The sequence below is a fragment of the Typha latifolia genome, chromosome 1 (assembly GCF_019914945.1).
Source record: "Typha latifolia isolate L0001 chromosome 1, TyphaL0001v2, whole genome shotgun sequence".
Taxonomy (NCBI): Eukaryota; Viridiplantae; Streptophyta; class Magnoliopsida; order Poales; family Typhaceae; genus Typha; species Typha latifolia.
The window spans coordinates 17243315-17258852 of NC_133086.1; the positions used below are offsets into that span (position 1 = coordinate 17243315).

General features: G+C 39.9%; 4 protein-coding genes across 4 annotated transcripts; all 4 read right to left on the reverse strand.

Annotated features, from left to right (window-relative positions):
- Positions 1-88: 88 nt before the first annotated feature.
- LOC140785520 (tetraspanin-8-like) lies at positions 89-2416 on the reverse strand. The gene is made up of 2 exons (XM_073133380.1): positions 1697-2416; positions 89-593 (listed from the first exon to the last, which is right to left on the reverse strand). Exons 1-2 carry the CDS (start codon positions 2198-2200, stop codon positions 279-281), a joined length of 819 nt encoding a protein of 272 aa, XP_072989481.1. The 5' UTR covers positions 2201-2416; the 3' UTR covers positions 89-278.
- A 3488-nt stretch (positions 2417-5904) lies between these two features.
- On the reverse strand, positions 5905-9515 carry LOC140780508 (cytochrome c oxidase subunit 6b-2). Its single transcript, XM_073126118.1, has 4 exons — positions 9381-9515; positions 8412-8500; positions 8201-8282; positions 5905-6178 (listed from the first exon to the last, which is right to left on the reverse strand). The coding sequence occupies exons 1-4, from the start codon at positions 9387-9389 to the stop codon at positions 6125-6127; spliced, it is 234 nt and encodes a 77-aa protein (XP_072982219.1). The 5' UTR covers positions 9390-9515; the 3' UTR covers positions 5905-6124.
- Positions 9516-10199: 684 nt separating this feature from the next.
- LOC140785109 (uncharacterized) lies at positions 10200-10970 on the reverse strand. The gene has a single exon (XM_073132887.1). It carries the CDS (start codon positions 10907-10909, stop codon positions 10406-10408), a length of 504 nt encoding a protein of 167 aa, XP_072988988.1. The 5' UTR covers positions 10910-10970; the 3' UTR covers positions 10200-10405.
- Positions 10971-13069: 2099 nt separating this feature from the next.
- On the reverse strand, positions 13070-15230 carry LOC140791959 (UDP-glucuronate 4-epimerase 1-like). The gene has a single exon (XM_073142696.1). It carries the CDS (start codon positions 14781-14783, stop codon positions 13488-13490), a length of 1296 nt encoding a protein of 431 aa, XP_072998797.1. The 5' UTR covers positions 14784-15230; the 3' UTR covers positions 13070-13487.
- Between the last annotated feature and the right edge of the window lie 308 nt (positions 15231-15538).

A 15538-nucleotide genomic window follows, 5' to 3' on the forward strand; every position in this document is an offset into this window, starting at 1 on the left:
ACTCAGGAAGCTGAGTGGTAGAAGTATGAAGGAATGCATGAAGTGACTGCATACAAGCAACACAAAAGAAAGCCTTTGCACAACATCATATAGAACTGAGTCTACGAACTCTCTAATCAATATAATGTTCACAACTAATATAACATGGAAAATATAGCAGAAGATATGATAACAACAATGAGGAAATGATTACCAACTAGGATATACAGAATAAAAAAATTCAAAAACTAGTATGCCCTGTGGAAGGCTAGAAGCAGCAATTGAAATCTGGAGCTCCTCTAGGGATATCCTCCTTTCCATCCACTATGGTAATCATTGTCGCGTCTATTGTTCCTGAAGGCACAGCATCCAACGGAGTAGACGATGATGAGGAATATAAGGAAGATTATATTGACAATAGCAACTTTCTTCCAGTCTTTCTTGATGTTGGCCAGCACGCCAGCCTTGCAAGATTGGCAATCATAGCAGAGTGTAGATTGATCATTGTTCCATGTGCTACAATCCAAGTTAGTTGAGTTTGTGGTGGTTTTAATCCATGAAGTTGCGTTCTGGTAGGTAAACCCACACTCTGCGGGAGGCTTGCAACATCCAGACTGATAAGTAAAAGAACAATGCAGGGAATTAGTATGTATGCAAAGTCAAGCAGCAGTCAAGATAAGTTCACTATGGAATACTAACAATGATTATGTTGAGAAAGAATATGGAAGCACAGATATATTGACCTGCAGAGTAGCATCATGGGCAGGAACATAATAATAATATAGTATGATACAATAGACGTTAAAGGTACAAGTAAGACACTCTCCATTGGGTAAACGAGGGTAAGAAAGAACTTAAGGGCTACAACACCAAGTAAGTGATCAAAAGACCTAAAACATCACGGTGGAATGGCATTATATAATATCAAACAATTAAAACAAAGGTTCTACTATGCGGCTGTATGAAAGTTAGGAAGCTAATTGGAACAGATTGTCTCAATAGTTGATGCAGAATTGTTTACATACATTGATATCTATATAGTAGGTACAAATTATTTTCCAGCTTCAATTGGTCTAAATGGGAGTTGGCGTGAAAGTATGAAACATGGGAATCTATTGACAAAAAGCAATGGAAGAAAGATAAAGATAAATCTATAACAAAAGCAACAACTGCAATCAGCACTCAGAATATTCTCATCATATTCTAAAGCAGAACGCCCAAAATCAAACAGATGGACCGGGCAAAACTGAGAGTCTAGTTAGAGAATAGTAATAAAAGACAACAAAAAAAAAAAACATACAACTGAATCCTACACGTAAAAAATCCACATCTCTGATAGCAGTTGCTAATACTGAATTTCCGCAAATTAAAAACCGTCGAAATCATATGATAACTACCACAAAGTTATTTATCATAATTTCTTAGAAAGTCGGCTCTGTGTAACTGTGTTAAATTAAGGAGATAAAAGTGACAAAAAAGAGTAGCAAAGTCCCCAGTTTTGGATCATAAATCCATCACCAGAAAGTGAAATTTCAAATAATTAGCCCGTAGTCGCATCCAAAAACAATTCGAATTCTTAAGACCACGCCCTTATTCACTACGAGCAATAATGGAAACATTGCAAAACACGATTAATCCTCAAAAAATAAAAGGAACCAACACAAGGAAACATCAAAAAGATCAAACCTGCACCATCAAAACAAAAACTTTTTCTCACCTGAATCGGCGATAGATTATCCTGATAAAACTGGGCAAAGGTCTGGTTTTTCTCCCCCAACCTCTTGCACACCTTGCTATCCATCAAGCAACTCCTAATCTTTGCCCAATTCTTGTTATTATCCACCCTCTTCTGCAACCAATTCGAGTAATCCCCAAGCCGATACTCCTTATACCCGCGCCCGGAGACGGCCTCCCCTGCGCCCTTGTTGGTGACGACGAAGGCGAAGATGGTGAAGCAGAAGAGGAGGACGATGAGGAGGAACATGACGAGGAGGTAGACCCAGAGGAGCCAGGTGACGCGGCAGCACGCGCCGACGAGGCCGGCGAGGGACACGACCATGAGGAAGACGCCGAGGGCGATGACGGGGCCCTGGAGGAACTTCTCGCAGTCAGTTGAACCTCTCGTGGCGAGCCAGATGCCGCCGCCCAGAATGGGAATGGAGAGAAGGAAGGTGAGGAAGTTGAGGACGCCGACAAGGTTATTGCTGAGGCGTACCGCCATGGCTGCTGGTGGAAATGGACAAGAGAGTGGTTAATGGATGCGAGAGTAGAAGACAGAGGAAGGAAATATATAAGATGGGTTGAGGCGAAATATTTTTGAAGGTTTCTTTGGCGATTGGAAAAGGTTTGGGGTTGGTGTTGACTGGAAAAGGGATGGCGGTGTTTATCCCTAACAGCACACAGCAAAAACTACTCCTAATGGTGTGGTTCGGACTTTGAAACTTTGAAAGGGATGCATGCTTTCAAAAAGAGAGAAGAAAAAAAAAGGAAAAAAAAAAGAAGTAAACTTCCAAGGGGTAGTTAGGTTTATGGTAGAACTGGTAGAAACAACTGTTCGGATTATCCGGAAAAATCTAACTAAATTTGATTAGATTAGATTAGATACATTAACCTTTTCAAGATTCAAATCTAATTGTTAGCACATGATGATATGCAGTCTTGCTTGAGTTTCATTTCACTGTTGTATATAATATTGGGGAAATTTTATTTAATATCATACATTATATGCAGTTATTATATTTTACGCTTTATGTTACACCCTGATATTAGTTAGTCACGTAGAAAGTAACCATAGCATAATCCCTACTTTAATTAACCATAATCAGTAAGTTACAAGAAATGCTCTCAATTTGTTTGATTAAAATTTATTAATGACAAACGGGTTTGATACACAAGTGGGTTTTAAAAATATTTTTTTTATCCTCACTGAAGTCGATGAATATTTCTTTGTGCTAGAAGGAAAAAAGAAGAAGGAAAAGAAAAACAACAACGAGTAACGTAACAAGAAAGAAGAAGAAAATAAATTAAGAATAGTAGTTTAGCCGGTCTAGCTTTTCAAGTTTGTAACTTTAAAGTTTGAACTGATCCACGGACAAATTTAATTGTACCGAGTGTTTTGGAATAAATATTAAAAGTCTACCGATATTTATCAAAAAACAAATCTATATATATATATATATAGTATGTTCGAATTTTAAAGTTTGTATTACATAGATCCGGTAGGTTTAAATTGTAATATGCATTAAAAAATATATGAAGTTTTAATATAATGCACCTCACTAGCATTAAACGGACGACAGATTTGAATTGATCAATCTGAGAGATAGTGAGATCTTTGGTTCAATATGATCTAGTTAAATGTGATGATTGACGCTATTAATAAACTAACGGACCAAGTCAATATTGTCTAGCTTCTTAAAATTATACATCATGTTAAATTCATTTAGTTTACCAAAAAAATATTATTCCCCTCCTATTTGTACCACTTCACTATGTGGGCCAAAACTGGTTGCCACAATTAGCTCGAGATTGTATTCAAATTGACTACGAAAAGAGGATCTAAATCTACAACAAACACCAATTAGATTAATGACGACCTAGTTGTTATAGTTTATTTGACTTCCTCCACACAAAAAATTAAAAAAAAATTAAAAAAAAAAATATTTAAAAAAATAATGGGAAAAAAAAAAACCAATCGTCTTTTGAATGGTTTAACCCGAGTGTCCACTATAAAGACATTAATATCTATAACATAGCCATAGCTTGTTATAGATAACCACTAGCATTCAAATATCTAACATCGAAGAACATATCCAAGCCTCTATGATTGCTCTTGTGGGCCTCCTCGTCGTTATCATGGGCCCAAGGGACAATGAGAGTCGTAGCAAGTGGATGCTTTTTAATCAGCAAGCTTTCTTCTCATTTGTTCTAACTTGCACTAAGAATTGTTTTCTTTTTTCTTTTTTAAATACCAAAAGGTCAAAAAGAGATTAGTTTTTATTTCTTCCTTCGATGAACTCAACACACTCAAGCCTAGTATTTTATTATCTAGTTTCGATGATTATGTTAGTTTAATCCATTAGATTAATTTAGAATAGGGTTTGAAGAAGTAAGCCTCGTTCGTTTTCAGTTGACTTTCGTATAGGCCACGTGGCGATTGGTCAAAGTTGGAAGGCTGTCCATATACTATATTATATATGCTAGGCATTAGTATTAGGAAACTATCTCAAGGATATATATATATATATATATATATATATATAGATAAAGAGATCGACGACCAGTGAGTGATCTAACTCCCTAACCAATAAGTCATGAGTAACGATGTGAAACGTACAATTGACAAAGAAAGCAACGTCCGTAGAAACCCTGTGTCTGCTCCTAAGATGCCCAAGAAGCTTCGCCCCCAATTGTAATTTGTATGTCGCCGAGATTGTAGGATAGATAGCTGGAGAGGGACTGAGATCAGAGATTTAGAGGAGGGCTCTTTTTTTCTCTTTTGAATTTAAACTTTACTCTTGTATTACTGTAGAATTAATTGGTTGAGGTGATCATTAGACAGATCGGGCCAAGTTCGAGCCAAGCACCGATCACTGAGTTGTATCAAACTAGATCCTCCCCAAGGCAGTGAAATATCAGGCTTGAGTCGAGCATAATGAGTTTGAGTTTGTCAAAAATATTTCAACGATATTACTGTTCTTTAATAAAATTAAAATTTTGATATGAGATTAAATAACTACGGGAAATAGATGGGTACGATTGGGTCGAGCTTTTGGGTGAGTGAGTCAGGTAGACGAAGGTTTGGCCGATATCACCTTTTACTAAACTAGGCTAGGCTAAGTTCCTTTGTCTTCTATAGATAAGTAGAAAAGAGGAAAAATATGAGAGAAAAAAAAAGTTTGAAGTGTAGTAGAAAGAAACTGGATCATTATTTCAGAATCGTGCTAGTGCCGAAACAAAAATAATAGCACTCGGGTTGCGTCAAGTTTGTTGGCATTCTAGATATGCTTATCAAATATTATACTCATGTAAATAAGCTTTAAACTCATGTATAAGACTAGATGACTTTTAGTCTATATGAATATCATATAAGCACGTCTAAAAAAAATTATTTTCAGATATAGCGATTTTGTTTTAACAGCTTGATGAAGAGTTTTTAGTACCGGTGGTAAAATAGTTATTGTGTAAACAACTAAATTATTTATATATATTTATGCGTAGAGAAAGTGATATTATATTAAATAAAATTACCAACTCGGACATCACCTAATTCTAATAATGAGATTAGAATTCAAAAGTATTTAACTTTTTATGAGCAGAATTGAAGTAAAAATAATCGAAAAGAACCCGACAAAGTTGGCAGGCAGACAAGAACCGTTGTATTCTTGTGGGCCAAACAAGAGGAAAGGACGAGTGGCGGCACGATCCTATTCCCCAAATCTTCTCGTGTTTTCCGTGGATTCTTCGTCATCTTACATTTCCAATATACCCAAACCCAACTCGTTTAAGTGTTGGATTGAGATGCGAATACTTTGCATTCGAATCATGGAGGTGAATCATGCATGTACCTGATTGAGTTACCTGGCCTGGACTGGACCACAGCCCATAGCCCAATTTTCCTTTTCATAGAGAGATCAAAGGGGTTCCCAAGTCACTAAAATATCATCTCCTTGTTCCTTTCTTTCATACGCTTATTAAGATATTCTCCACCAACCAAGTGGTGGGTGGTGGTGGGAAGTGGGAACCTGCATGCCTCATGACTCAGCTCTTTCTGCAAAATATATCCGCGGTTAGAGTACGACTCAAGTATGGGGGCTGTATGGGTTATAAAGACACGCAATATATCCCCCCACATTCCATGTGTTGGATACACACGAAAGTCTCTCGTTAGGTAGAGACGAATTCAACTTCTGACAGCAAAAGGAGTTGGGATTCGATCAACAAACATCGGCAGTATGAGAATAGTGAAGTTCACAAGAATAGGTTTAAAGATGATCACATAATTGCCACATCTTTGGTCTCATTATTTGAGCACCCTAGAATAAAAGCATCACAAATTAACAGTTCCAGAGTATCAGACGCAGGAACTCCATGCATTACTAAATCACATTGTTGGACCAGAAAGCAGTGCGAAAACATTATGCAATTAGAGGGGGCCCGCGAAACTGCCATTCTCCCTCTGTTCATTCCATTTCTCAATCTGGGTCAACAAATTAAAAAGAGGTTAGTAAAGGATTGAAAGACTAACAAACAGATCTTCTAATTGGTGATAATGAGAGATGAAAGAAACAAGATTGGGAAATATTGAAATGCCATTCTCCTTGTGTACCTGATACCTGATCGCTAATGCCTAAAGTGAAAAAAGAGAAGCATATACAAATAACTGGCAATAGAATGATAAAAACATCGTACAACCTAGAGTTTAACTGAAAAATCATCACATTGAAGTCACATATAGGGTTAATGAAAGAAAACAAAATGGGTTCTAATTTCAGATTCTAATAAACATTAGCTGAGGCATAAATGATAACACATCTTACTCATTGTTTTATACTTTAGATAAAATCTGAAGGGAAGATCACATCTTTCAAGATGATGAACAATTTATATCCTCACTGCAAGCAAATTCTTCCTTTTGCTAATGCAGGAAAATAAGCTTATAGAGCTAAACGAAGAAAAAAATGCATGTACTAACAAAATCTAATTAGGACATAAATCTCAGACTGTTGTTGTTGTTGTCTTTCCCTTCATCGTCTTGTCAGTTTTACCCCAAATCTAAAATGCCTTCTATTCACATTCTTACAGTACACTATGATTTCAATAGCTTAATAAGAAATATGATGATACACCAATAGGTTCCAATAATTAATAATGGCCAATTTGCATTTACCAATTCAAAGTTTCTTCAGTATCCCACAGTAATAGTTAGTAAAGATGTGCAATATCTAGTGGAGAGCTAGATCATAAAGAACTAAAAGAGATCCAATCTAATCTAGTGAAGGATGAAAATGCACCTGCACGGCCAAGTTCACAACAAATGTTCATTTAATCTTAACTTATAAAAATATAGGTTAATAAAGTGAACGATAATTCTCCGAAATCCCTAATGGACCACATTCGCTCCTATACTTTGCCACATACATATAACATCACGAATATGTATGTATTCATATATGTTTAGTGGACTACCTTCTTGGAACTTAAACACAATGAGAGATTGTTGTACAGAACTTACTGGCGAGTAAGTTATAAATCAGAAAAAAGAGAGTGCAGAAAAGTTCAGAGAGAAGAGTAGGGATAATTTGCAGTCCTTGATTATAGGACCATAAAACCCCCAATATTTCATTATAAGAAGATTTAAAAAGCCTACTTATAGGTCCTCGCGCAGATTAAAACAGATCCGTACTGAGAAAAGTAAGCAACTTGAAATCTTAACGTAACTAAAATTTCTATAATCTAACACCAAGATGGTTTTAAACAAATCTAAAATCATTGGGATCCAAATCAGGTGGAAAGTTTGCATGCGTGCTATGTGTTAGTACAGCTATATAATAGATCTAAACTGTGCAGTAAATTGCATTACATCAAGATAAAAAAAAAAGGGCACTTCATCCAACAGGAGCATCCTAGCATTTTAGACTAGTTCTCTCTGGTCTCTACTTAAGAAGCCAATAACAAGAATCATAATTTTTCAATGAAAGAAAAATTCAATACTAAAAGGAACATTTCAATAATCTTGAACATGGCATAATAACATATGTAATCTTATAGTAGGATGGCCATCAGGCTAGATGTTCAAGTTCCAAGTTTCTGTTATTCTAATATTCTATAGTAGCACAAATAAACTTTCTTCAAAAAAATAGTAGCAGAAATTGATTAATTAGCTAATCTGATATTATCTAGCATCACCATACATATCGAATACTTGACATTGCTCAGTCTTTAGTTCCTGCAACTATATATTCAATTCATGCTTACTTGTATAGGTAGCAATCTAGAGATTTTATCTTCATTGGAAGTTTAGAACCAACCCCATGACCCATCTCCTCTTCCTCTAACTCCAAACCAAAATATACAACTTGTGGACCTAGACCAGGTTGCAAGTGAAGAAAGGCTTCTCAAAAATGATGAAGTAAACATGCTGACATATTGACCACAAGTTATCACAATTAGAAGAAAAATAGCCTAAAACCAAATGATCTACAAAACAAACAGAACTCACCCATTCCCCAGGGCATAAAGAACGATAGTATTTGGCAAATTTCTGACAATCTTCAGACTCTTCGCCTTTAGTGTTCAGACACCTACATTAGCACACGCTAAGTAATTTGTGAGTTCAAACTGAGTATTCCACTAAAAGATGGATAAATCAGGATAAATAAAGTAACCATGACATTTGTATATCAAAATTCAGAGTTAATATACATCCATACCTGTGAAACTCAATATAGCGAGTGAAACAGTGCCTGGTTTGATTTGTAGTAGGAAAGCGGAAGTCAGCTGGTGCTGTTTTCAACTCAATCTGATAGATGAGCACAAATGATGGAAATGCAATAACAAAAGCTAGTCAGAAAAGAAAAAAAAGAAATATCTAAAAGTATATGAAATATTAGCTGATTAAATATAGTTATTACAGGTTAATTTTCATCCAGTAGGATAATTCTGACAAGTTCCATCATTCAGGAACTTGCTTATTTAACATTTAATATGATAAATGACTAATCCTGTGCAGACCAATTTCTGAGATTGTAAAGTATATAGTATATGTCTAAAATCTGACCTGTAAATGGAATTCTGTATTCAGTCATGCACATGAGTTAACTTTTCTAAGTTCAGCATTTTGAAGGGGAAGTTGTTATCTTATTCATTTCAATAAGATCATTTGTTCACTGTTCAATTAATTTGGCCATGAAAAAATAGAGAGTTTCAGAGCTGCTGAAATAGTGTGAATATCACTAAGAATTGGGTAGCCTATCAATTCAGAAGCCAGTGTTGGATTTTTTCATCTATCAGATGTCCGTCGTAAATATAAGCATCCAAGATTTGTACTTTTACCCCATCTAATCATGGATACGTGTTGCTATAAAACTAATATACACATTGCCCAACTCATAGGATTCCTATTACAAACTCCAAACATCTATTACTCGAAACGAGCACCGGATCATATGAACAGAGAAGAATAGAAGCGGATCAAGGAAGCAATTTTATCAATATGCACCAATTTTTTCTTTCTGAATCAAACAACCCTAATCCTCTCGCAACTAATTACGCGATGAGATTCACGCCGCCACAGCCGTATCGAATAAGAACAGGAATCGATAAAAGACCGCCAGTAGCCCGATCTAATCGAGGAAATAAGAGAGACCGAAATATAATATAGAAGGGACTACGCCGCTTACCTCCGCCATCGTGAGATGCGCTCTCTAGCCCAACGCTTTCCGGTTTCCACACAATTAGATTGGGAGGAAAACAAATAAACATTATTAAGTAAAGAAGACTCCGAAGTTCCAAGTTGCGATGCGAGGATATGGGCCGGGTTGGTGGAATAGAAGACTACGTTCTCTTTCTTTCATCTTTTTATTGGTGTTCTATGGGCTTATCGGGCCCACCAGAATTAAGGGCTTTGATTGGTCTTGGGCCTGATAAAGCTTGGATCAAAATGAACTAAGAATTATACAATGTAGGGAGTTCTTCTTTTTTTATTATTCATGAGCTCAAAGATTAAATATAGATTGGTAAATGTTGCTGTAATAACTCTGCGGGGGCCTAATCCTCTCTAGATACAGCAATACTTGGGCTCCATGGAGTTTTTTATCGTTTAGTCTAGGTTTCAAGTCATATACGTCGCTGAATAATTGCTCTGAATCAAACGATGTTGATATTTGCTCAAAGTCGTTGAACTACCGAGTTGTTCCTCCAAGCTAACCGGACTGCCAAGCCATTAATCAAATAGAGCTAAATCACCAAATCACTGCCAAATAATTTTTTCATAATATTATTTGGAGTTATAAGTTGGTGTATAACTTAAGGAGTTGAACGAGAAGCATTTGGTTAGAATGTCAGGAGTCAAACGAGAAGCATGCACATTATCGCAAAGAAACGCTATAAAGTGGTCTTCATGTGTTTAAGATGTATTATTATTACTCAAGAGCAGTATTATGATCACCAAATAAGACTATAACCATGCAAAAGTAGACACGTACAGCTAAACAAAGAGATGAAAAGAACATGACCATGATATATATAACTTATTTCACTCAATAATACATAACTCAAGATGAGCAAGCATACACCACCAGGAGAGGAGAAGAGAACAGAAGAAGCACACGCGAAAGAAAACGAACATGGACAACAACAGATACAAAGGCTTTCATCACCCTTTTATTCTTCTAACATCCACGTAAATAAACGACTTCTCGATCGATCAGTGGCGTCCACCCGAACCAGATCCGGAACCAGACCCATATCCCTCGCCATAACCCGATCCGGATCCGCTCCAGGAACCACGACCCTCGCCCCGGCCCTCACCATACCCAGATCCTGAGCCGGAACCACGTCCACTCCCTTGACCCGAACCAGAACCGGAACCGGAACCAGCGCCGGACCCAGCTGACGATCCTGCACCTGACCCACCCGAGCCAGCGTATGATCCAGCGTTAGACCCAGCGTATGAACCGGAACCTGATCCGGAACCGGACGCCGACGCCGAACCAGACCCGGACGCAGAACCGGCTCCCGAGGCGGAACCTGAACCCGAACCGGAACCCGATGCCGAGCCTCCTTCTCCTAGCCCGAGCCCGAGGCCGAGCCCAAGTCCCAAACCGAGGCCTAGGTCTTTCCTGGCCGGGCGACTCTCAATGGTCTCAAAGGCCAAGGACAAGGAAAAAAGAAGTACTACTGCTACAACGCAACCCTTCTTGCTTGCCATCTCTACAACTTCTTCCTCTTGCTATGATTACAAGTTGTTAGTTTTGGTAGTGAGTGTAGTGGTAACGGAGAGAGGTATTTATAGGCTGTAATCCCCACCTAAAAACCTAGGAGCCACCAATGTGCATGTGAAAATGGAGTGAGAGAATGAACTAATCCTAAGCCGAAAGCAGATGTAGGTGTACTATAATTTGTGGCCAAGAATTGTGGCACATAACTTAGTGGGTTTTGCATGAATCCACAATCACTGCGTCTTCACTCGAGAAAAAAAGAAAAAGAAAAAAAGAAAGCCAATCACTGCCACGTCCATGCGCACTAGATCATGAGTAATAGTTGAGAAGATAACTACATGGGCTTGGCACGTGTAGACTGCAAACTTGCTGTATCGAACGTGTACTTGGTTCACCTAACGCTTAAGATTTTGCGCGTGGCTGCATGCATAAGATGGAATAGTTAACCTTTTGGTCTCACGGAATCTAGAAGTTTCCCACTTCTAAATGTCTTCATAGATAGCCATTCACTGGAAACCCTAATTAACCATGTGGATTAACACATTATCTACTGCCTCTAATCTTAGTGGGTTGACTTAAGGTGGGAAAACGGCCACCATTTTGTCATGCGAAAATAGTCTCCACAATCAATTGCTAGCTCCACTAAAGAGCAAATGCAACAATATCCACAAGTTTGCTGCCACGCGGATCTCATTATAGTTTCGAAACTGACGAGTCAATTCCTCTCACTAGCTTGAACACTCAATCGTAACTCATCTTTGTAGCCTATAAATTTGCAACTCGCTTATAGTTCAGATATGACATAGCTTGACATACCTCAAAGAGAGAGTAGAACACCTTATTTATATTATTAGTTCCACAATATGTCTTGCATGAAGGTTGTAGTCCTTTGCACTATAGCCATTGTTTCATGTTTTCTGGTAGCCGAGAGCCGGGTCTCTAGGAAAGACCTTGGTGTCGATTTAGGTGGTGGTGTTGGTGTTGGAGTTGGTGCAGGAGTCGGTATTGGTTTAGGAGGAGGCAGTGCCTCTGGCTCGGGCTCGGGCTCGGGCTCGGGCTCAGGATCAGGCTCAGGCTCAGGCTCAGGCTCGGGCTCGGGCTCGGGCTCGGGCTCTGGTTCTGGCTCTGGCTCGGGTTCAGGTTCTGGAGCTGGCTCGTCCGCTGGCTCGAGTGCTGGCTCATCAGCAGGCTCAGGTGCTGGCTCGCATGCAGGTTCAGGTGCTGGTTCCGGTTCGGGCTCGGGCCATGGCCAAGGTTCAGGCTCAGGTTCTGGTCATGGTGAAGGCTACGGTGAAGGTTATGGCTCGGGTTCTGGATCTGGTGATGGCTCTGGTTCAGGTTATGGAGAAGGTCATGGCTATGGTAGTGGTCATGGCAAGTAGATGCTTATAAATTTAACTATTTTACGTGGACCATCATCTATATGTATTCCTATAAATAAATAATGAGATGGTGAATAATGATTACTATGACATGGACCGTATGGTTTATAGATGTTTTAATTCCGTTGGGTTTTCCCTCCCTGGAAACTTACTAAGAATTTATCGTTTTCTCCAGTACAAACTATACCTGTACATCATAGAATCTGATCAGTGCTTCTCTCAAACATAGCTTATCATATATAGGCCAGATATGGAAGGTACTATATCGATCTATGCGGAAGATAAGATATTTGATAGCTAAGCAGAGATTTAAGTTAGGAACCAAAATATAAGTTTGCCTTACAAGTTAAACTCATTGATGGCGCCGTAGCTGGCAAAGCATGTAGAGATGAGTTGATCTTGTACTATGTAATAATCCAGAACAAGATGTTGATGAGAAAACAAGCAAACAGGGATAAAAAAATATTCAAGGGAAATATAAAACTCGTTACTTACGGTGCAAAGTAACTAGTGGTACAATTAGAATTATATATACATAACGAAAGCTAATTGAAGTCCAACGATAGCATCCCATGTTACATGTAACAAGACATCGCTCATCTCTCTCTATCATGGGAAAGCAGGCATACTCAATAATTTCACATGCATCACAGGAATCCTTAGCCCTTGGTCCACCCACATACATCCCCTTCATTCTAGTGGGCCAATATTTTGATAGGTGCAACTTGCCCACCGACAGAATTAATATTGCAAATTTATAAACAATCATAAAAGAAAAGATTTGGCTACGCGCCAATTAGTTTATTAATAAGGAGACCAAATTACAGACTAGGCAGTCCAGTGAAACGTCGGCACCCCTTTCCTCGAATGGTCCAAAAAGAGGTCAAGACTCGAGATCACGTGGACGTCCACATGGCGCTGGACCATTAAACTTTCCTATGCTTCCATCTCCCAACAAGAATCCGCCACACTAAAGCGAAAGGACGTGGCGCCATTTGAGCCGCTGAGCCCGTTTCGCGCAGCTGGCCCCATTCCAACAGTGAAATCGGTGTTCCAGCTGGCGCCACTCGTATATTGACAGCAGATAAAATGCCCCCAAAAAGAATCTTTTAAAGTGTTCCATCACAAAATTAACAAATGAATCCCTAAAAGGAGAAGAAGAAAAAAGGAAAAAAGAAAAGGAAAATCATAAATTCCTTCTCCCGCTGTAACCATAGTACGAGAGGTACCACTTAACAAACTTCTTCAGCCCCGCCTCGAGATTCGTGGTGGGCTTGTAGCCCAGCTCGGCCCTGGCCAAGCTGATGTTCGCGTGCGTGAACGCCACGTCACCGTTACCGGGCATCTCCACCACGTGCTTCTTGGCCCTCACCTTGAGGTGCTTCTCCAGTATCGACACCAGCTTGGGTACGGTCACCGGAGAGGTGTTGCCCAAGTTGTAGATCCTGTACTGAGCCGGCCCACGTTTCTTGCCCCCGCTACCGGTGCTCTTTTGAGCCGTATCCAACGACCGAATGCACCCGTTGACGATGTCGTCGACGTAGGTGAAGTCACGTGCGAGGTCCACGTGGTCCTTCCCACGGTAGACGGTGATGGCCTTACCTTGGAGGATGTTGGTGGTAAAGGAGAAGTAGGCCATATCCGGCCGGCCCCATGGGCCGTACACGGTAAAGAACCGTAGGCCCGTTATGGAGAGCCCGTAAATGTGGTTGTAGGTGTGGGTGATCTCCTCGCCGGCCTTCTTGGTCGCGGCGTAGAGTGAAGCGGGTCGGTCGGTGCGATCCGACTCCGAAAAGGGGACCTTGTCGTTGAGCCCGTAGACGGAGGAGGAGGAGGCCCAGACGATGGCGGGTTGCGGGTTAGCGGACTTGCAGGCCTCGAGCAGCGTCACGAGACCGGCAATGTTGCTGTGGACGTAGGAGGCCGGGTTCTGGATCGCGTAGCGGACCCCGGCCTGGGCGGCGAGATGGAGCACGTGCGAGAAGCGCGCGAGGTCGAGGAGCCGGTCTAAGAGGCGAGCGTCGTTGATGTCGCCCTCGACGATGAAGACGCCGTTGGCGGCGAGATGGGCCTCGCGCGCCCGCTTGAGGGAGGGATCATAGTAGGCGTTGAAGTTGTCGAGGCCGACGACCCCGTCGCCGCGCTTGCGGAGTGCGAGGGACACGTGGCTGCCGACGAAGCCGGCGGCGCCAGTGACGAGGACAGAGATGCCGTTGGGCCGGGTGGGGCGGGCGGAGGAGAGGATCCGCTGCTCCCAGTGGCGGCCGCCCCACGTGGCCGATAAGTAGCGGGATGACGTATCGACGAAGGATTGGAAGCTGAGGTAAGAGGCGGTGAGGGCGATGAGGAAGAGGGCCCATAGGAAGAGGGTGCTGGTTGAGGCGAAGCAGCGGTGGAAGAAGTGGCGATTGATCGGGTAAGAGCGATCCATCTTCACCTTCCCTGGCGTGGAGGGGAGGAGCTCGTCTTCTAGATCTCGCATCGCGATGGGATCGATTGGGTCAAGATCTATTTGGTACTGCGAACAAAAATTAGAGACTTTGTTGTTGAAGACTAGAGGTGGATCGGGGTGAAGGCAGGGCAGATTGTTGTTGAATAAATTTGGGGGAAAACTGCACCTGCCGAGGAGAAACGGGCGGAGGAGGGGTGGATATAAATAATGGGAGCGATGTGATGGACGGCCACGATTAGATCTTCCGCCATCGAATATTTATTATTTGCAACCTTTTTTTTTTTTTACTTTTGTCAAAAAAACCACCAACAGCTCGGAATATAAAATATTATATTATTTCTAAAATAGAATATTGTTTAATACTAGGAGATAGAGTTCAATTTAAATTTGATTCTTTATCTCTATGAGATAGAGTTCAATTTAAATGAGCAGATAGAGTTTAATCTAAATGAGCAGATAGAGTTTAATTTAAATTTAATTATCTATCTTTATATGTTATCAATTTTTAGTTTAAATCAAATCTCAAATTAATAAGAGATATATATATAAGTTAATTAAAAATTAATATTTTTTTTTAAAGAATATACATGCAAAATATATAGTTATTTTTAAACTAAAATTATAATTAAAAAAATAAATAATCACCTGTTGAACCATTTATTGTAAAAGTTTTTTAGTGTTCCTATTATACTCTTAAAATATGTCAAATCATTAGATCTCATTTTATTTTTAAAAAGATAAATAGATACGAAGTAATTAGATAAGGAGGATATGAAAAAATTGCT